The 23,940-nt window shown below is 29.4% G+C and overlaps 1 protein-coding gene and 1 long non-coding RNA gene across 3 annotated transcripts in view; both read right to left on the bottom strand.

The window, feature by feature from the left end:
- Positions 1 to 4,960: 4,960 nt before the first annotated feature.
- The window catches only part of LOC123205056 (probable disease resistance protein At4g27220), a 76,101-nt gene continuing 57,121 nt past the window's right edge, over positions 4,961 to 23,940 (bottom strand). Inside the window, exon 5 of the mRNA XM_044621863.1 lies at positions 4,961 to 5,727. Within this exon, the coding sequence (XP_044477798.1) occupies positions 4,999 to 5,727 (729 nt within the window). The 3' untranslated portion in view covers positions 4,961 to 4,998. The remainder of the gene's footprint in view (positions 5,728 to 23,940) is intronic.
- LOC123205066 lies at positions 11,691 to 13,557 on the bottom strand. 2 transcript variants are annotated; one of them, XR_006499742.1, is made up of 3 exons: positions 13,295 to 13,540; positions 12,161 to 13,207; positions 11,691 to 12,089 (listed from the first exon to the last, which is right to left on the bottom strand). It is a non-coding gene; the product is annotated as an uncharacterized LOC123205066 (long non-coding RNA). The 2 variants fall into 2 exon arrangements; XR_006499741.1 differs by having other exon boundaries at positions 11,691 to 13,207; positions 13,295 to 13,557.

Here is a 23,940-nt window from a genome sequence, read left to right as displayed (position 1 = left end):
TTAGTAACTTAGTGTTGAAACTTGTTTTTTCAAACTACGTTTTCTTGACTTACTCGATGTTTGATGCAAGACAATTGTTGTTTATATACTCTCCCAACAAGAAGAACCAAAAAACTTACGTGTATGACCTTCAAACATGGTCATAACTTAGTTTTTATTTTGTTTTTACAATTTAGTTAATTTTATTCCTTTATAATACTTTGGTAATTTAAAAAAAAAAAAACTTAATATGTTCTAAAAAAAAATTGTTCAAATCATTTAAAACGAATTCACTTTCATAGACTCAATTGAACAGGAATAAGTGCAGTATAAATACTAATAAAAAGATTTTGTAGAAACAAGTACGAGTCTTTTACTTGTTTCTATAAGGGTTCTCATACAGTGTTTACATTAAACTTATTCCTTTTCATTTTAGCCTAAAAAAATGAATTTGTCCCAATAATTTAAACACATTTTCTATTTAAAACATATTAAGTTTTTTTCATTGCTAAAATATTATAAAAATAATAATAATTAACAAATTGTAAAAATAAAATAGAAACTAAGTTATACATTAAATAAAAAGTGAAGTAGTAGATAAAATAAAAAAAGAGAAGTGACACTGTCTAAAGGTCACATACTATCTTGAAAATCTATCAAAGTTCTTACAACAATAGAGATTAGGAGAAACAACAAACATCCAGAAAAAGAAAAAAAATTGCAGTCTCACAGTTGGCCGAAGTTGCAGCTGAAACAAGGGAAAGAAGCCCAGCACGCAATCTGCATAATTTGGTCGGCTTTTGCCCGACTTCTGCACCTGGAAAAATTCTGGAATGGCCTGGGCAAGAACTGCTTCTGACTGAAAATCTGCAGAGCAAGACCTGCTTCTATCTAATTGTTGCACCTGGGAAAAAAAACTAAAACTGCAAGGATGAGGTGACCAATGCTGCTAATCCTGGGCAGCTTGGACATTGGCAGGATTTCACCCAAATGGCTGCGCTGTTGCACGATCAGGAAAGGCAAAGTAGCAGGCAGACTGGTAGTGCTTGCTTCTTTCGAGAACTGCACAGACAGCTTTGTTGTGCAGATTTCAGCTCCAGAAAAAAAAGCACAAGAGGAACACAGTAAAAATAAATCTCCATAGTAGAACCCAGCAAGCAGTAGAGGGAAGGCAGTAGAAGAATAAATTCAGTCATGCAGACTGGAGCACCGGAGAAGAATAAAATCTGGAACAGACTGCAGTACAAGGAAGGCAGGATACTATTGCAGTGAAAACCAGGAAGCATGAACTTTGAGCTGCTACATTCGACCAGAAAAAGCAGGAGAGTATCTGGACAGATATTCTGGGCAGAGAAGCAGGGAAAATCTGGGATTGGATCCTGCAGAAGAAACCTACAGCAGACGAAATCCCATGGCAAGCATAGCAGGTAAGCAATTGCAGAGGTTGGTTCTGTAAAGACAGGACACTACAGGGAACCAAGGAAGCAGAGGGTCCACAATATATTCTGGAGCAGAACACCTGGAACCAGAAGCCGGACAAGATAAACAAAAATATCAATTGAAACTGATTTTGAACTTGGCTCTGGTATTTGACCATGGACAGAAATGCCTTTGCAAGTTCCAATAAATCAACGCAAGGAAACTTGCAGAATGCAAGCACAAACTTCCCATTTTGATAGCTTGCCAAGAAATGATAAGCTGCGTGGCCAGGAGAGAGCTTTGCGACAGAAAGGACGATTCCAGAATTGCTTCATAAACAAAACAAAAGCAAGAAATCGGTTCGATACCAGATATATGTTACCAATTTTTGAAGAACAACAATCAAAAGACTTAAAGAGGACCCAAGATTCAACAAGGTGATCTCAGGCTCTTCTGTTCCCATTACCAAGGAAGCACGGAAACGCACAGCATAGTGCGTTCCTGAGTTTCCGAAACGTTTCAGTTTCCGAAACGGCCCGAAACCCGTACGAAACATTTCGGGGCCATTTCAGTTATTTTGCAAAAATACAAAACGCATTTCTTGACATATCCGCAAGCATAGGAAACGTCCCAAAGCAATATGCTTCTTCCTCATTCCCAATTTCATTCAATTTCCAGTAACCTAACATCTCTCCGTCCCAAGCATATGTCTCGGCTCCTCACAGTGTCCGACTCCGACTCCAGCGCAGCATCTTAACTCCTCACTGCCTCCGGCGGCTCAAAGTCTCAGGCGAATCTGTTACGTTATTCTTTAATCTTCATATTCTTTTGCAATCTTCATATTTGTCTTCAATATTCAATTTGACGATTAAACTGTAGAGATATGAATCAGTCTTTGGTAAAAAGAGTTTTTCAAGTAGTTATTAAAGGAACATGTGATGCATCTTGTTGTCAGAATTTTGAAGATCAGAAGGTTAAAAGAACAAGAGAAAAACCCAGAGAAAAGTTTGAAATATGCAGAGGGAAAAAAGTAAGAAAAGAGTGGACAGTAAAATATTCATTCAGAAATTAGTGCTGTCTGGTTTAAATTTTATTCATGTTAGCGTTGGATTGGAAATACTTCTTGGAAGAATTGGAAAAAGTGTCCCATTGTTGTGTTATTTATTTTTTTCAAATGCAGAGTATTGTATTTTCTTATAAAAATTTGGTATTGATAAATAATCCCAACATTTTTAATATTTATACATTTTTCCACGTTTCCGCTTCCTATATTTTTGAAAAAATGCATTTCGACGTTTCTGTTTCTCTGTTTCCGTATTTCGACGTTTCCGTTTTCGCGCTACTTAGCCCATTACCACACCCTTCTAAATCTGAGCTTGCAATAGGGAAAGATTTTATGAAACAAGTTGAAGTTTACACTTCAATGAATCATTTGTCCTTAGTCACAAAATGTCTTTTTTTCTAATATCTCTACTCATGAGGTAAACATCTCTACTAACCAGAAACTCTACTCATATATTTTGAAACTCTGCTTAGCAGTTCATGTAATAAAACCAGAAAAGCCATCCGTCAATTTCTCATATTCAGAAAACTGTTCCAAACTGATGAATAGCTAATAAAATTTAAATTCTATGTTTTTATATATATCTCTTGCATGTGAAAAAGAATTAATTATTTATAAGCTATGAAGAACATTATGAAATCTTGAAACCACATTCTCAACAACTTTTGCAACAATGAAAACACATTATAACAATTTCATAATTTAGGCATTCATTCATGTAGACACATAATTCATATTACATTATAAATGCAAAGAACCACAATCGGCAAAACGAAAAAGCAGAAGCAGAACAATAAAGATGGAAACAAAAGGCCTCCCATGTCTGACCTCAACACAGGAAACTTGAGCCGCAACAATGCCTCAAACCACAAACAAAAGAGCCTTATTCTAGAGATTTCATTGAACTTTGCTCTGTATCCTTCCAGAACTCTGAAAATTCTGTAAAAATATAGCACAACACAATGAAAGTGAACAAACGAAGTGCAGGGAAATGTCATTTTAAATTTTAAAGAGAAAAATGAGATTTTGTGAAGATAAAACGTGAAGATAAAAAAAATACAAAAACACATTTCCACAAACATGACGTTTTATGGTTGTCTCGAATGACCTTCACATTACTATTAAATTCAATAATTTTTTTGTTATCTTTTGTCTACAAAGTTATTGACCACTTCCAAGATAATGTTAATATAAAGGAAAGTTAATGATAAGGTCATGAGGACGCAAGACCTTATCCTCAAGAAACAATGATTAGAAGTAAGGAGAATGAGATAACACAAAGATAAGTAACTGTTAAATGAATATGTACCATTTTTTTCTGTGTAGAAATTGAATAGTAGTATTAAGGTCACCCTCCCAACATCCTAATTTGTCATACGATTCCTGTTTTACTTTTCATAAACTTGGTACACTTAAGACTCCTTCAAAGAAAGTCTTCATATTGTGGCATTCATGAACTATCAATTCTTCCAAAGCTGGAAATTTGAAGACATAATTCCCAGAGTAGAAGCTTGTGAGATTTTTTAAATTTTCAAGTGACAACAGTTTTAATTTGTCAAAAACAATTTCCTCAGCTTTTGTACCCCCCTCACTTGATACTACTTCTACCATCACTTTACATTCTGACAATCTCAGTTCTTCAAGTCACACCAGACTTTTGGTTGTTGAAGATGATACTAAATTTATCAATCCAACACAGTACCATACTTCTAGAGTTATGAGATTTTCAAAAGTTGCTGAAGATGGCACTATACTAATCAAATTGTGGCAAAAATTTACATCTAACATTTCAAGATTTTGAATAATTGAGTCTAGATGAGATTTTTCTTTCCACATGTACTCCAAATTGAAAAGCCCTAGTAGCTTTAGTTCCTTTATTTGTGTGAGCATGCTTACATGTTTCTCATCTTTTTCACATGAGAATATCTCTTCATATGAACTAGAGTTTAGTACAAGTTCTTTGAGATTATTAAATCTCTGAAGGATTCCAATTGGAATGTTAGATGATTCATCCTTAATGATCTCAAGAATTTCAACTTTGAAAAACTGATGTTCTGGAGGTTGATCTTGCCATATAAGTGTGACATCTTTTCCACTTAGTGTCAATTTCTCTGACTTAGAGTTAACCTGATGAGTGATCAAATAAATTATAAAAAAGTTAATATTTTTTTCAATATTTCTAGCATTACTTTTTTTAACAAAAAGTAAGGAGAAAAAAGAAATTGAATGTAGACAACTGATATGTCATTCTAATATTAGTTGTACTATTCAATTTTAATTTGTGTGCTAAACATAAAAGAAAATCTATTTTTAGTGCATGTAATATTAAAATTTTGTAACTTAATATTTTTTCTATAAAAAAACTTTTCAATTATTTTGTACATCAAGAATTTAATTTTGAAGGTGAATAAGAAAATTCAAAGTAAAGCAATCTTAAACTAAATGCATACATTTTCTTCATGCAATCGTTGTATAATTGCATTTAGGTCACTTTTGCAATCCAATATGTTTTCATCCCACCTATTTTATTGAACTTTCTATAAACTTGGTGTGTTTAAGTTTCCTACAGAGAAAGTCTTCATCATAGGACATTCATATACAGTCAATTCTTCCAAAGATGGGAATTTCAATGCATAATTCCCAGAATAGAAGCACATGAGACATTGTAAGTTTTCCAGTGACAACATCTTCAGTTTGCCAAAAACAAGTTCATCTTCTGCTGCTACATCTGTCTTATTTGATACTATTTCTGTCATTATTCTGCAACTTTCAACCTTCATTTCTCTCAACTGCGCCAATATTTTTGCCATTGAAGGTGTGAGTAAGTTCATCAATCCATAACACCCCCATACATTCAGAACTGTTAGATTCTCAAAAGATGTTGAGGATGGCAGAACATTTATCATTCTATGACAAAAATTTACTTCTAGAACTTCAAGATTTTGAAGAAGGGAGTCTAGTTTGGAGCCTTTTCCCCAAAGATACTTTGCATCAGAAAGATTACTCAACTCCAAACTTTTTATTTGTATCAAGATGTTTGTATGTTTCTCATCCTCTCCGCATGTAAATATCTCCTCATATGAGCAGTCACTAAGTTTGAGTTTTTCCAGCTTAACCGATCTCTGAAGGATGCCAACCGAAATATTGGCAGATTTATCCTGTTTGATCTCAATTGTACATCTACAAAAGTTTTCTGGAAACTGATGCAGCAATGTTATCATGTCATCCACTCTGCTTAGGGTTAATTTCTCCAAATTGAGGTTAATCTGCAAACAAATTAGACAAAATAAAGCTAAAGTTGAAGTTCTCAAACAATTTGACACAAAAATATTGTATTTTATTTAATCAGAAATAGAATATGAAAATATTTTGAATCAATGCACAGGTAAATATTTTTCATGTTACTTTTATTTTTTGAAAAGTAAAAGTTAAAATGAAAAGCACTTACCTTTTCGGCCAAGAAGAGGGATTGTTTCTCCCGAATATCATGTTGACCCTCATTATTATCATGAAAGCTCATATATTCTGAAGTGAATATTTTTATTTTGTCACAATTACACACCTCCAACTTCTTTAACACTGGCCATTCAGAAGTGTATACTCCAAGATAAAAAGTTGCAAGTTCGGGTAAATTCTCCAGTTTTAGGAAAGTTACTCATGGAAACAAAAATGTCTTGTTTGCTTCCACTTCTTTTGAAATAATCTCCTTCAAAACACTACAATTGCATATCTCAATGTGTTCAAGTTGCTCAAAACTTTTCACCATGGATGGTAAAAATACATATTTTAATTTTTCACAACCATTCAGGATCAAGCTTGTCATGTTTTGATAGTAAGAAGAAGTTGCCACAAGTTGACTATCCCAGAGTATTTCGCAATTCACTGAACGTAGTTCTAAGACCTCCAAATTGGGGACAACAACCTGCACTCAAATTTTTTTTGTTGTAAAATATTACTAAAAACATTCAAGAATCATAGAAATACCAAGTTTTTTATTTTATTCTTTATTCATTTTCAAAAAGAAATTCAAATAGTTTATCTAGTAGATTTTGATTTTCTTGGACTTTGCATTATATATCTCTCTTAGAAATATAATGTTATAAAACTCTCAAAATTAATTGTTGTCTCAAATCTTCTTAGAATTAATTGCTCCAACCTTTAAGGCTTCCAAACAACCTACTCAAAATTTAATGTTATTTCAATGTTTTCTTAGATTAAGCTGCATTTCATTCATTTATATATTAATGTTATAAAACTCTCTCTTGCCACCACACTTATAAATATATTCTTAGGTATCTTTCTCTCTATCTAACTAACATATGCAAAACTTATTGTACCTGTCCATGTACTAAAATTCTAACTTCAAACAATTTTTTCTTTGAATAATTTGAACATTAAAAGAAGACTTTAATTCTTCCTTCGGTCAACGCACAGATTCGCCTCAAGCCACTGCCACCTCATCACCCCCCACTGCCGGCGCTCCAGCCCTCTTCCATCATCACCGCCCGCCACTGTCAATCATCCACCACTGGTCTATTCATCCCGTCGCGTCACCATCTTCCCTCTGTGCAATTGCTTAATTTTGGTGACTAATTTGGTTTAGTTTGAGGCTTCAATAGTGTTAATTTTGGTGTTGTGAATTAATTATTGAAGTTGGGAATTTGGATTGTGGAGTTTGTTGTGATTTGGAAGTTGCCCTAGTGATTTTTTGGGTCTACAGTAGTTGGCGCCCAGTAGGTGTTTGACAAAAGGCCGCTGTTCGTGACCCTTACAGATTCAACAGAAAATAATGACAGTGTGGTAACTTAATTGTCAACAGCTGAAAGATGGTCCTGATTAAATATGTTACAGTAAATAACAAAACTATTTCACTCTTCTAGTGAAACAAGCTATCCGCATATAAATTCACGATAAGTTGGATAGAAGAAATATAAGGCCAAACTTATGAAGATAAGTAAATGAACTGAGGAATCTATTCTGCTCCTAAAATACTTTTCACTTTCTGTTAGGTCATTTTGTTAAGTTTGGTTGCTCTGGCTGTTGTTTGCAATAACTTCGCTAGGTGTTTATACAATTATAACAGCCGTTCGATCACCTATGAGACTAGGGCCAATTGGTAAAAAATGGGTTTGTGCCTTTCAAAGTTCTAAGCAATGCAGAGACATATTTCTCCATACATACAGGTACTTTTCAAGATAAAAACTAGCCCAGGTACTGATCTCCGTCAAACCAATTTTAACACTGAAAGTGTTAAAAATAAACTCAAAAACGACATTAAAGATTCCACATTTCAAAGAAATTGAAGTAAACTAAAGCCTTCATCAAGTAAGAATATACATAGAGAAAAAGAGAGAGAAATTACGCGCTGAAAGGATGGAAAGAAAGGATGCAAGAGTGAACGAGGTCTCCATTAATTGCTTCAATACCACCCTCATTTTCTTTCTTAGTACTTGGTTGCCACAATGACTCCAGATTGCATCTCAAGCGGACAGAAAAACAATTAGACACACTCAAGCCGAGAATCCCGAAGGACAAGCCGCGTGCCTAAAGCCCAATAGCTTATAGTAAACAGGCCCATTAATACGTCTGTCCTAATTTCGCTCTAGATTATAGTAAAGGGCCATTTGGTGGAAGAAAAGACTACTAGCATAGATTATTATTATTGTTATTATTTTGGAAAAACTTGTTCGGTGTGTCAGTGATGAAATTAGTACTAATGAAGGGTTGTGAAATCAGTGTAAAAAGATAATAACAGTTAGGAAATAATATGATTTTCAATAAAATTGGTATATTACAATGCTAGAATGCCAATAAGCTATCAACAGTATCTATCCATTAGTCTAACCATCATTTTGAATTTATACTAATGTAGGTTAGAGTTATATATAACCAAATAGGTGTGAAATCATATAATTTGATAGGTGTCAAAACGTCATTATGTGCACCTAATATAGTATGAGAGTGATTGCACTCTTATTGCAATTATTAGAATTGTAGGAAGTAGTTCTATAATAATAGAAAATTGTTATTTAATATATTGGAGAGATTACGAGAGTTATAACACATATTGATCTATGTTTACTTGTTACTTCTTCTTGATGTGATCTTATTTTATTTAATTTTCATCTTGACCTGTGAGCTAGTTTGACATATGTTTACTATTCGTTGTTCATATCATAGAAGTTGCATCTATAAGTCTAACTAAGAATGAGTTTTGATAACTTAATAATTCCATATTTTTTTATATTTACTCTTATCTTAAGAGAGTTTTGTGTGCATCTGGTTCTAAAGAGACTTTTTAGGTAGTCTGAGGGCATTTTCCAATGAGTTGAAAAGAAGAGATAAATCAGTAATAAACTCTTCACGTTTGACATCCAAGTAACTGGGATGGACTCTTAAGTGTAGTAATGGTGATGATTAAAAATATGGTTACATATTGGTTGGTTTTGTTGTTCATTTTATTGATACAATGTGTACAATTTTGTTAAAGTCTCACATGTTGAAAAGAAAAGGCCAAAGCAAAATTACATATGATTGCAATCAAACACAAGAGATGCAGCAACAATACACCCAACAACATCTGCACCAAAGAAACCAAATTTTGTTATAGAAAATTCTTTCACACTAGAATGCTAAATATTGCTTTAGGAGATTCAAAATTAGTAAATAATGAATTTACTCACACAACAAAAAATAATCACATAATTGAACTGAGGAATCTATTCTGCTCTTAAAATACTTTTCTCTTTCTATTTGGTCGTTTTAGCTGTTGTTTGCAATATCTTCTCTGGGTATTTATGGAATTATAACAGTTGGTCAGTCTAGTAATTAGAAAATCACCTATAAGACTAGAGGCAATTGATGAAAAATGGATTTGTGCCTTTCAAAGTTCTGAGTAATGCAGAGACATATTTCTCCATACATACAAGTACTTTTGAAGATAAAAACTAGCCCAAGTATTGTTCTTCTTCAAACAAATTTTAATACACTGAGAGTGTTAAAAATAAACTCCAAAGAGATATTAAAGAAGAAATTGAAGTAAAGGTTTGATGAAGCAAGAATATAAATAGAGAAAAAGAGTAAGAAGTCACGTGTTGAAAGGACAACAAGAAAGGATGCAAGAGAGGCTGAGGTCTCCATTAATTGCTCCAACACCACCTTTTTTTTCTTGGTAGCCATTACAACTCCAGACTACGGCTCATGCAAGCCAAAAAACAATACGACATATTCAAACCAATTTTTCGGATGGACAAACCGTGGGTTTTAAGCCAACGGCTTATATTAAGTCCCATTAATAGGCCTATGACAAATTTTATTTAGAAGTAATATTATATATTCAAACAAAGTTTACAAATTTATATATATAAATTAAGATAATAGCATTTGATTTAATGGTTTCGAAGTTAGAAACAATGTAAATAGTCACATAACTTAATTATAAGTTGTCACCTCAGTTTGTAAAGATAAATTTATATAATTTATTTTTACGTATAGTTTTACTTTTTTTTTTTTTAAGATTATAGTAGCATGGTTTTTACTATTGTTTGATTGAGAAATAAAGAGATCATGACCATAGAGGTGATATTAGTTAAATGCTTTAAATAAAATGGATATATTACAATGTTGGAATGTCAAATTGATTATAAGCATAAATTAGAGTTTGAATGTTCATTTGAGTTCTTAGAGTGTTATTGACAATATTGTGAACAACTCTGGTATATTTTAGTATGTTTTGACAACATGCTAATGTTTAAATTATATGTTATTTGTGGAACAACATGTATGTTGTGATTGATATGAGAAAATAGTGTATTTTTATGTTTCTAAACATCATGGACGATCATTTATCAAATTTTAACAATCGCCCATGCTCAAAATGAAATTTTTATGCATCAAGAATGCTCATTTGTATGATAGCGAACACCCGCTCATGGCATGTAAATTTTTCAAATAATGTTGGATGAATGTGTATGCATGTTCTTTGTTGTTCATCAACATCAGAAAAAGACATCACGAATGATTGTTCATCAGATATGAATGGTCGTGCGTAAAGTAGAAAGACAAAAATACGTTTAGGACTAGGAATAACCATAATAAAGAAGAGTGGTTGTTCATAGAAAGATGATGAACACTTAATCATTAGAGTATGGATGCCTATTCATCACGCATCAGAAGTGAACAACCGATCAATAGATACAAATGGACGTGTGTAATGCAATTGATAAGATATGAAACAAAGACATAAATCTTGAAAACTCTAGTGGTATAACAATAGACCTATGGTATAGAATAATACCCAAGAGTCCAAGATGTCAAGTAAATAAGGGTGAAAGCATTACAAACTCATAGTTAGGTAGCTCAAGTTCGCATGCATGTATAGTATGATTGTACCATAGAGAGTGGTATGAGTCTTATGGTCATTACGAGGAGACACCTATGAGACACTCCTTTTACCACCCACAATAGAGTATTATCTATAGCAAGACATTTGATTCATAGTAGAACCTGATAACCCGCAATTGGGTGTTGTAAGCCGCAGTAAGCTTAAGTTAGATCAAAGTCAAATAATGGTGTAGGGAGTGGAATATATAGTTAAGATACTCACGTGGCCAAAGTGTCAACTCCTTATTTTGACTCGGTTTGATCAACAAGTCAATTACCGTTCAATTTTAAGTTAATTGAGTTTTCACTTATAGTGTATTAAGTGGAATTAGGATGTCGAAGGATTATTAGATATGTGCCACAAGGATCAACTCATTGAGGTAGTAATAAGGGACTTAGTAGATTATGAGATACAGACAGTCAAGTGAAAGTTCACACCACCCAAGTTGAGTAAACAACCTACTCTTGATTACCAGTTTAATGCGAACCTAATCCATGGACAAAATAGGAGTTTAGAAAAGTTTACGATGTGTTCCTACTTATTAAGTGTTTATTACTCACGTTTTCGTGTTTTGTCTATTTTGCAACAGATAAGACAATTTATGTTGTTAAGCAAACTATGAAATGGAATTTCCTACCATGAAATGGATTATATGCTCTTATAGTTAATATTAGTAATACTTTCCTCTAAAGGACAATACTTCATTTTTTTGTTTCAATAATCTTATATAGAATAACTCATAAATACATAATTGTGCCAGAGTTCCCATCTTCATAACTTGTAAATGCAAAATTGTGAAAGTTACTTTACTGCATCTCCGTCTATAGTTATTGTAAGAATGTTGTATTATCTGGTGTAAACACTATTTCATATGCTTCAAAAATACAAACAGGTCAACAATCTTCAACTATACAAACAAATCAATGATAGTTGTATAACTGATCTCCAATTATAATTACATGTCAACAATCTTCAAAAGAATTATGTAAACGGTAAAAATACTACCTAGAGAATAGTCATTAGTTTGAATAAAATTAAATAAACAAATATAATACTTGTCCAAACAAATCACTTGGTCATTTGTTGCCTTGACAATGGAAAGATGATTATTCTCTTCTAACCAACCAAGACTCTCCCAGTCCCAAAAATTGCGGTATACCAAAATACGAAATTATTTTTTTCAAGTAGGTTGAGTAGCTGATTATCTTGCTTCGAAACTGATGCTTGCTTGAAAGATGAAATCATCTGAAAACGCATTTAGTACATGGGGAGAAAAGTTAATTATCCTCAAAGTTCCATGCTTTAGGAGTTCTTACCTTTCCACCTAGTTCTTTCACCTCTTTCCATGTCATGTTCGAGGAACCTAAGATAGCTGATATCAAAGTAAAAATTAAAAAAATTTAAAAAAAAAGAAAAAACTACCAACTTGCATTAGTATACTTACTGGGGATAACCCAAAAATAAGAACAAGCACAAAGCGTTGGATGAAAGTGATTACAGTTGTTCACAAGCAGATGCAAACAACATAGTACAATCTCTCTCTTTGTCAAAACTAATACCATTCCTTCCGATTCAGAAAATCAAATCATGGCTACCAAAGTGCAAGGTCTAAAGACTTATCCAACAACTAGATCTATAAGAGCAAGGATTCAAAAAAAAAAAAAAAAAAGGAACAAAAGCAATAATAAAATCTGGCATAGGAGATTCAAGCTGAGAAGAGCGAACCAGCCAGATGTGTTTCAAGTATTACTATGTTAGAGAAACAATTTTTAATTCTCTAGCAACATAGTTCTTCGGAAAATTTCATTCTTCACTCATCAAATTCTTTCGGCTAAAACATTTCCACCCATCAATCCGACTGATTGTGAAGTAGTAATATTAGATCAACCAATTTTTCTCATGCAAAAACTAATCTGATAATGCTTCAAAAACAAAATAATAACCTTCTAACAAACAAAGGGACTAATAATGATGCTCGTATGAAGTGTTTCCCAATTTAAAAAAAAAAAAATTCCTTCAATAAAACATGAAGGAATTCTAAGAAGAATTCACATATATCAGCCCACTATTTAAATTCAATTTCAAAATAGTATCTTTATCTCCTCTTTGTCTACGAAGCTCTCAAAGCATGAGGGAAATTCAAAATTAAATATTTGAATTACGTAATTGCTTTTAACTATCATAGAAAAATTAGGGAAATAAAATAGAAAAAGAGAAGAAATTAAGTTGAAATAAAAGAAAAAAAAAAACCCAAAAAACTATCTCTTCCATAATTTTCCTAAGTCCATCTCTGCTCCTTCGTCTCCATATTTCCACTTTGCTTCATTTTAATCCAATTTTTCCTTCTCCACACTTCTCCAGTCCTAGTGCAAAACAAAAAAATTCAAAGATTTGTTAACCAAAATCAAACATCAATAGAGAGAAATTTTAGCGAAGGCGAAAGAACGTACTAGGGAGAGAATCAAGAAATTTAACCAGTGTCTAACCAACATCGGCGAGAATATGAATATCCAGCTGCAGCCTTGATTGAAATTTGTGTTAACGAGACTCTTTCTTATGGATTGTGATTTAGGGCTTGACATTGTGGCTTGTGGTTTTGGGGAAAATGCTCAGGGATGATTTATAAATCATTATGTGATTTATTTTCTTTTTAATTTTGGCGCTGATGCGGCAGAGTAATGATGTGGCACAATAAGTGGATCTACCGCATAAATTTTCATGTCAGTCGGTATAGGTTTCTATACCAAATAGTCGGCTCACATAGCACTACCGTATTTTATTATGAGTAGAATTATAGGTATAATTTTTGTATATAATTTTATATATAAATAATAATATATTATTATATAATTAAATAATTAAAAATTAAAAATAGAATTATGTATTATTATTTTTATATAAAAATTATATATATAATTTTATTATTTTATTACTTCTCTAGCAGGCAGAATTTTTTTCTTTTTTAAATAGAAAGAAAGACCATTTTGTATTGAAGGATAAAAATTAAAAAAAATCAAGAGTTTTGCTCCCCATTTTTTTAAAGAAATAATTATATAAAAAGAGTAAAATAAATAACAATGAAGACTGTTTTGGAATTTGAATTTATCTTATCTTATCTTAAGGTTATTTTACAGGGTTCACATCAATAGGAGATGTTTATATTATTTAATTGTAATTATATTGATTAACGGGTATTGAACTTTTGTATGAATGTTTTTATTTAGTTCATATATGTGTTTTAACTATGTACATTAAAAAAAATGTTTATTCAGGTTTAGTATAGTCAGTTTAGTATTTAAATAATGTATTATTATATAATTGAATGATTTTAAATTAAGATTAAGTTAATATCTAATCATATTATAATAGATCATTTGATTACATAATTTAATTCTTAAAATTGGATACTCATACCATTATTTATAAAAATAAATAAATAAACAATCAACTTAAAAGAAACATGTTAAAATGATGCAAAATGTGCAATTAATATATATTATCTTATTAAATTTTAAATAATAGAAAGAAAAAATTAATATAATTTTTAAAACTATTCAAAATAGTTTCTTTTCTCTATCTACGTCATTTGTGAAGGGAATTGAATCTTAAGAAATTAAATATAAGATTTTTGAAGTATTTTATAAGTTTATAATAGGGATATTAAATTAATTATTTTAAATATCAGGGGTTTAAGTAAAATTATCCTATTTTTTGGACTTAAGCAAAAATATCTCATTTACCTAAAATGACTAAAATGCCCTCATATATAAACCCAAAAAAATTTATATCATCACCCATATTTTCCCTACTCAACTGTGCACAAATTTCCTATTTCTACGAGTTCTTCCACGAGTCTGCCACAGAGTGACAAAATTTCAACTTTTGGGCATAATGTTTGATGTTTTCCAATGACGAAAATGACAAAGAAGATGAGTAAATCATCTTTTATCTTATTTGAATCATTTTATGTTTCGATTTGATAGATTAGAGTAAGATTTATGGCATTTTTAGTTTAGAGTTTCAGATTTGAACAATTGATTTTGTGGTTTGATTCTTGATTGTTTTGAAAGAATTAGTTTAAGGCTATTATGTTTATATAGGTGTACAATCATTTGTTATTCAAATGGTAGTCGAAAAATATGATTTTGGTGAAAAAATTGACCCATTTTGAAGTCGGCACTTCACCTTAGGGGATATTCGCAAACCTACGAGAAATATCCCTTGGGTTAAATCGATGACACAAGGGAGGGGGCAAATACGGTTTTTAAAATAGTAATTATACTGGGGAGTCTACGAGGGAACCTCGAGGGAGGGGGAAAATTGCTAGTTTTGGAATAGTATTCCACAGAGGAGCACGGGGAAAGGGGAAATGTTTATTTTTTGAACAGTGATACTAGTGGGATCTGTTGGGGGAGAATTGCAAGTTTTTAAACATTTTGGACCTGTGAGAGAAAGAGAAATTGATAAGGGGCAAATTGATGTTTCTAAACATTTAAGACCTGCGAGAGAGTAAGAAAATGTTAAGGGGGCAAATTGATAGTATGTATAAATCTATGGTTTTTTTACATAGTTTTATTTAATTTTATTTTTGTTTTTCACATGCTAAGTTTTTTCGACATGTGATTTCCAATTTCAAGTTCGTTTTTCAATTTTTATGAATTCTAGGTTTTTTGACATGTTGTTTTCTAATTTCAAATCAGTTTTTTGATATTTATCATTCTTAATTTTCTAACCTGTAGTTTTCAAATTTTATATCAATTTTTGAGTTTTTTTTATTCTAGGGTAATTGAACATGTAGTTTTGGAATTTTAAGTTGGTTTTTTGATATTTGTTATTATAGGGTTTTTTAACGTGTAGTTTTTAAATTTTTTATTCGTTTTTTTATATTTGTTATTTTAGAGTTTTTCAACATGTAATTTTTAAATTTCAAATCGATTTTTCTGTTTTTGTCATTTTATGGTTTTTTGACATATAGTTTTTGAATCTCAAATTCATTTTTTGTTTTTTTGTCATTTTAAGGTTTTTTAAGATGTAGTTTTTGAATTTTCGATTTTTTTTTTTTTTTTTGTAATTCCTAAGTTGTTCGATGTCTAGTTTTCAAATTTCAGGTTAGTTTTTCAGTATTTGTTATTCTTGGGTTTTCTGATATGTGATTTTTGAAGTTTAGATCAATTTTTCAGTTTTTGTTATTTTAGGGCAATTAGACGTGTAGTCTTAAAATTTCAGATCGATTTTTTTATGTTTGTCATTCTAAGGTTTTTTTACATGTAATTTTTGAATTTTCAATTCGTTTTTTTATATTTGTCCTTTTACGGTTTTTTTACATATAGTTTTCGAATTTCAAGTCAGTTTTTTATATCATTTTAAGGTTTTTTAACGTGTAGTTTTTGAATTTCAAGTCCATTTTTTTATTTTTGTTATTTTAAGATATTTCTATGATTCCTAGGTTTTTTTTTTTACGTGTAATTTTCAAATTTTAGCTCATTTTTTCAGTGTTTATCATTCTTGAGTTTTCCAATGTGTAATTTTATAATTTTAGGTCAATTTTTTTATTTTTGTGATTCTAAGATAATTAGATGTGTAGTTTGGGAATTTCAAGTTGATTTTTACATGTTTATCATTCTAGGGTTTTTCAATGTGTAATTTTTTAATTTTTGGTCTGTTTTTTAATATTTTATCATTTTAAGGTTTTTCAATATGTAGTTTCCAATTTCAAGTCAACTTTTTTATTTTTGTCATTTTAGAGTTTTTTGATATATAGTTTTCAAACTTCATATCTGTTTTTTTATTTTTATCATTTTAAAGTTTTTCAATATATAGTTTTTGAATTTCAAATTTGTGTTTTTATTTTTGTGATTCCTAGGTTTTAATGTATAGTTTTCAAATTTTAGGTTAGTTTCTGATTTTTGTAATCTAGGGTTTTCTGACTTGTGGTTTTCGAATTTCTTTTTTTTAATTTTTGTCTCCAACTTTATATCTGTTTTTCATAAAATTCTTATCAACTTTGACATGATAATAATTTTTTTATAGGATATTTCTCATAAAATAAAATGCAAGAAAAGTGAATTAAGAATTCTCAATAAGGCACGACACTTTCTAATAGAGGTTACCTTTTGTATTCAATGAATCGCAGTCTTCAAGATTAAATCTATATTGACATAGACACAATTGCGATTGTTTGAAAGGACTTGCTTTAGGCATTTGCTCTAATTAACGAATACTCGATTTAACAGAGTGTTGGTGCACTCATTCATGTTACGATAGTTGTATCAAGGAATAGGAAGAAATGAGTTTTAGTTTAGGATTAATGGGGTTAACATGAGATTCAGCCTATTCGAGTTTACACTTCTAATCGGGCTACCATTCAATCGGATCACTACTTTTTCATTATATAATGATCTTTTTAGGCCAATAAATACAATCAATCAACACAAATTTTGACTTCATTAATTAATGTAAAGCTTGACCCTAACTTATTTGTGATATAGCTTTATCTAATCTACTGAACATGTTTGCATGAGATTCATTTTTACGGATTTGAAAGACTTGACTAAGTTTTACTCTTCTTCCTAATAGAAATCATTTGCATTTCTCATCATAACACTAAATGTTTTATCTCCCCATGCTTGACTTAAACACTTTGTACTGAAATCCTTTCTCCAAGGTAAATTGGTCTACAACATATTTCAAGTATTTTTTTATCATTAAAAATATCATTGAATTTTACAATATTCTCCTCTTAGATCGATCCTACACCATTAAATGATGTTAAAGGTTATAGAGGAAAATCAGGTAGCACTTAAATGGATTAGTAAAGACATTATCAAAAAATGCTCTAGAAGAACTTTTGCCACCTATAATAGGATTTTCAAGTTGGAGGCTATTTATATCATAGTTAATAGTTGACATATCCTTGAAGTCTACCTTATTAAGAGGAACATCAGTCATCTCGTTCCTCTCAAAGTCACCTCAATTTGAAACCCTTTCTTTATCTCTACAAACCCATTCAACAGTAATATATAATACATCATTACGTAAATCAATCAAGTCTTCCCCAGGAGATTCCTTTTTCACTTCACTATCATCATTGCCACCAATTTCTTCTTCTTCTTCTTCTTCTTGTCCATGGATTGTGGTACATGTAACAAAAACATGAATACATTCCTTGAAGTATTGTGACATGTCAATAGGGTCTTGCACATCTTCATCATTTTCGATCTTTATAGAGGAGTCGAGCTCGATTCTTTTTGGTTTCATCCATAGTTGAATATAGTTTCAAATTAGAGCAATACCACACTGTTCACTCAAAAATTGGATAAATCCTTCCAACGTTGTTCTAGAGAGAATTTTAACCAATTTTTTAAAACCTCTAATATACTTCATTGTGTTTTGATCACATTGGATCTATTTTTCTTGGAAACGAACAACAACATAACCAACCATTTTAATTATCAATTCTACAATATAAAATTTTGGTAAAAAATTAAACATTTATTATAAAAAATCCACAATAAACATTTATCAATATCAAAATGACCACTATATTTTTTACAATTTCATTTAATCCCCTTATATATGTCAAATATCAATATGCCACCTATAAATTTTCAATATTTCATTAAACACGCTCATACATTATCTAAAACCAAAATGTTTATTCCATATATTGGTTAACATCTAAATAACCCTTATATTTTTCTAATATTTTATTTATTCCCTAATATATTATACAATATCAATTTGCACTCTATATTTTCATAACATATATGAACTTAATATTCTTATAATATCAAAATGCCCTCTCTTTGTCTGCATATTTTATTTAGCACCCTATTATTTTATCTAATTTTAAAATACCCTCTATATTTATCTAATATTTTATTTAACACCCTTAAGTATTATCTTATATCAGAATACCCTATATTTTATCAAAATGTCTCTATACATTTCTAAAATTTCTTTTAACACCTTTCTTACATTGTTTAATATCAAAATGCCTCCATATTTTTTTAATATTTCATTAGCCCCCTATATTTATTTAACATTTCATTTAATACACTCATAAATTGTCTTGTATCGAGATACCCCTATATTTTTTTAACATTTCATTTACAACCTTCATACATGGTTTATTATCAAAATGTCTTCCATATTTTCTAACATTTCATTTCACTATCTATATTTATCTAATATTTTATTTAACACCCTTATATATTGTTTTGTATAGAAATACCTCTACATTTTCCTAACATTTCATTTAAAACATTCATACATTGTTTAATATCAAAATATCTCAATATTTTTCTAACATTTTAACCTCTTATTATATTATCAAATATCCAGATTCCTCCTTTATATAATATAAGAACTTGATTTAACAAGTTTTGGGTTAAAATCGTATAAATATTTTTTTCTCACGAATTGATTTGTTTCGACTCAAATTCACAAGCATGGATTTTTTTTCTTTCGAATGAATTCACAATATCAAATATTGAATAAAAATAAAAGTAAGAGTGAGATTTTGAATAATATTATAAAGGTATGAGAGTGAGAGTTTATATAAAAGTAATGAAGGGTAGTTTTGGTATTTTAAAAATTTTTGGGGCATTTTCACCTAAGACTTTGAGAAGGGGGCATTTTTGCTAGGAGATGGAAAATGAAGTATTTTTGCTTATATTAAAGTAGAATGAGACATTTAATTTAATTTTCCTTTATAATATGATAGAGTAAGTTTCAGGCCGTGTATTATTATATTAGTAGTTGATATAAAATATTAAGATAGAGAATGACGTAACATATAAAATATGAACACGTGCAAGCCAACTGAAAAACATTAATACGCAATTTACATATTCGACCATTTATTAATTCAATGGGACTGAATTTTAATCTATTAAAAAACTATCCCTATCTATTTTAAATATATAGATATATAAATATTTGATGTGTATTATTTTATAATTTATTAATTTTAAATTAAAGATAAAACAACTTTTAATCACATAATAATATACATAAATATATATATTTTTAAATTCAAAATAAATATGTATAGGATTAATCAATTTATTGATTGTTGTTGCTTTGCTTATAAATTCTACTATGATCACTATCATTTATTATTTTGTTTTATAAAGGATCATAAAAATTCGCATTTAACTTATTTTGACAATTATTTTGCACTAATTAATTATTTTTCAACAAGTACAACTTTAATATGTCATTTACATTTTGGAAGCTGAATGAATATAATAGTATCGTGGCTTACATGTGTTGTATTTGATTAATATCAATGTTTTTAGGATCAAATCAAACGTCAACCCAACAAGAGAGGCAATTTGGTCTAATTTGTAATCGAATCGATTAACTAGTGATTGGGTTGATTAAATATTTAAAAATAATATTCAAAATAATTTTATATAATTTATTATTAAATATATAATATAAAATATTTTGATATTAAAATAAACTTAGTTTGGTGTTGTTCAAAATAATATTCAAAATTGATAAATGAGGTATTGAGTTCAATTAATAAATAATTTTTTGCAAAAAAATTATTTATTATGTTGACTAAATCAAACTGATTTTTTGTACAGTCTAACTGGCAGTTGAAACAATTTAATTTGGTCTAAAGTGGTTTAACTTTAAAAACGATTTTTAAATAAATTAAAATTGTTTTAGTTAGCATGTCTCTGGTTTTCAAAACCACAATTAACATTATTATTTTAATAACAATAAAATTACATATACTTATAATTAGTATTAATTTAGGTAGGGTATCGATTAATATAATGAAATATTAGGGTTAAAAAAAAAAAACCAATTCACTGACTTTTACATCTATGTAACCACCAAATTGTGGTTCAACGAAGTATCCCATATATAAAACAAATTTTTACTCAATTTCTCCCCTTTTCAAAAGTTTATGCCAATGTCTTCAATGCTCTTTTTGGCCAAATCCGGTAATGACCAACCATATCTAGTATTTTCTCTTTATTCTCTCATGTCGTCGTTCTCCCCTTTGTCGTGATTGGCATTCATTGGTGTTTCTTCATCATGGTTATAGAAATTTGAGATACATTTTTAACTCTGCAAATTGGAAAAAATGGTTACACGTACTTGTTTCTTGACTTCATTCTACATATTTTATGATAAATTCTTATTAATCACTTATGGTTTGAAGGTTTTTAACAAAATTTGAGTTCCAGAGTTTTCAGCTTGAATTTAATGGATTTGATTGTCATTTTGGATGATTGGATTGTGAATGATTTTTAGATTTATTAAATTTGGATTGTTTTATTAATGAGGTTGAATCAAATTTTAGACAAATTGGGAGACTATTAAAATAACTATTAAAGTATTACGCTAAAAGTTTTTTGGGGGCATAACCACAAACTCTATGAGAGGGTTTTGTTGGGAAAATGTTTTATTATCAAAAATGAAAGTTTACCTTAAAAATAAATTATTTAAGAGATTACTATATATAAATTATTATTATATTTGATAAAATTTGATAAATAATTATTGTGTTTGATTAGAGATAATAAATGAATATTAAAATATTATTTTACTTAAATGTCTTTGAAATAATTATTCTAAAATATTTTTCATATTACTTATTATATTAATTAAAAATGAAGTTATTTTTATCCTAATAAATTAATAAGTAAGGTTATAATTATAATAAAATCAAGATTATCTTAATAATTTTATAATACCTAAGGTAAATATAGTAATAAAATTATCTCTTATATTACTTGTCACATCACTATTAATAATAAAATATTATCAGAATATTATATTACTTAACAATCAAACAAAAAAATGTAAATAATAAAAAATAGATGATTAGAGTAATCTTTCTAACCCTTGAACCAAATGCCCCTTATATTGTATTGGTGTTAACAAATTTTTCTTAAGCTAAAAGTTGTTAAGGATTTTGGCTTGAATTTGATGGAATTAATTGTTATTTTGGTGATGGAGTTGTGAATGTATTGGAGATTCATTGAGTTTGGATTGCATTTACCTTTTATCTACTCCCGTTAATAAATTTTAATAAATTTTATTTGGTTTTCTTAAAAATAATAATTTTATCCGTTCATTAAAATTACAAAACTTCTAATAATATTTAATATAAATATCAAAATAACAATATATTTTTATCAATTTAAAAATTTATCACTTAGACTTCTACACAATTTCAAAACTTTAACTAATTTTAAAATGTTGTGTTTTGTTCAATTTTCTAGAGATATAACTATTATTTTTGGAACCATCAAAAGACATAAAAAAAAAAAATTAAAATACCCCTAATTTTTTTCAAAATTTTAAAAACCCTAGCATTCTTTCAAATATTATAATTCAACTCTAAACATGCCTCAATTTGAAAAAAAAAAAAAAACAGAAAAATTTATATAAAAATAACATTTTGTGTCACTAACTTCTTATAACTTAATAACAGTAAATTTGTCGTTTCAACAAACTTTGAGTAAGAATCTTTTATTCTATAATTAAGACAAAAAGTTTTATTAAATAAATTAGAAATTACTATCAAGCTAATACTTAATCATTTAACTGAGATAATATGACAATTGATTTTTGTGCCAAAATGCAAAGTGATTCAGTGGAAAGAAACATGAAAAGAGTGAGCAATTTCTCTTCAAGGGGTTTTGAGTTTGTGACTCAAATTTGTGACTAGAGTTCATGACTTGTTGACAAAAAAACATTATTTTATCCAATAATATGTAAAATAATATTGTTTTGATAATTGTTTAATATGACTTGAATCGAATCACAAGTCAAGCTTGGACCATATCAAGTTATAGCTTGGCTCAAGAACTAGATTGAATTAGACTCCCACTAGCTCAAATTTAACTCAATTTCATAATAAGTTAACCTTACCAGACCAAGTTCAACTAAGTTATATTTAAATGAATTTAAGCTAGATTAAACCAAGCTTGACTAAGCCAGCATGATTCAGATGCAACCGTAGGTCCAGTTATTGTTTTATACTTAGAAAACATAATTTATATGCAATGTGAAACTTTACAAAACTTACAAAATAAATAATGAGTAATACATATTAACAAATAGTTAATATTAACAATACAAACAAATTGATATATTATTATTATTATTTGATTTGATGATTATTTGTTTATTTTATTTCTGATTTAAAAGCACCTCATCACGTTATAGCACATTAGTTTTTCTATATTCATTAATACCCAATTGTTTGTACATAATTGATAAATCATTTATAAAGCTTGTGAATTTTATTTATTTATTTACCAATCAAATTTGAAGAAATTGTTAACCATTTTTAGTTGCGAGGTGGGTAAATTTTAATGAATGGTGAAAAAGTATAGACTTGTTGAAATTAATGACAAATTTATTGAACCTCCACTTTAAACTAGTGATTATTCTATCAATTTATTTTTAATTTTTCAGTAACTACAAATATAAAGCATTAAATTAAAAGTATGAATGAAAAAAATACTTTTTTCATATTCAACAAAACAATTCCATCCTCACCAAAAATTGAAGGGAGGGTTATAGAGAAAATAAATAATACTATGCGTATCCACTTTGAATACACAAATAAATACCATTTATGTGTGTTATCACATAATTGGGTATATACTTATGTGTGCCATTATGTGAAAGTGTATATTGATTTACAAGGACTATATAAAACATTAAGCTACAACAAACTAGTACAAATACAAAAATTAGCTAAATGTTTGGTTATAGAATATCAGCAGAAGATTTTTTAAATGCACTATCAAATGGCTCATATAGAACTAATATTTCATGTTAATTCATTAGGACAAATATAGGACACTTGACATTATCATATGGTGGAATTTACATAACAGAGATTCAACCATAGGTGATGTTAGCAAAAATATATCAATCACAAGAATTAGATGCAGGCCTGATGATGGTATCTGTGTAGAAAAGTTTGAGAATAACTTGTTGTTGCCAAAAATTGGACTTTCGCTTGTACTGATTATGGTGTTCCAATCAAAACTTGGCCTCTTTCGTAAATTATGCATTGAGGACATTAATTAACGTGGTTACTGTTAGCAATCCT

Source organism: Mangifera indica, unplaced genomic scaffold, assembly GCF_011075055.1.
Source record: "Mangifera indica cultivar Alphonso unplaced genomic scaffold, CATAS_Mindica_2.1 Un_0001, whole genome shotgun sequence".
Taxonomy (NCBI): domain Eukaryota; kingdom Viridiplantae; phylum Streptophyta; class Magnoliopsida; order Sapindales; family Anacardiaceae; genus Mangifera; species Mangifera indica.
The sequence above is the reverse complement of the archived record's forward strand: the minus strand, read 5'-3'. Positions and strand labels throughout refer to the sequence as shown.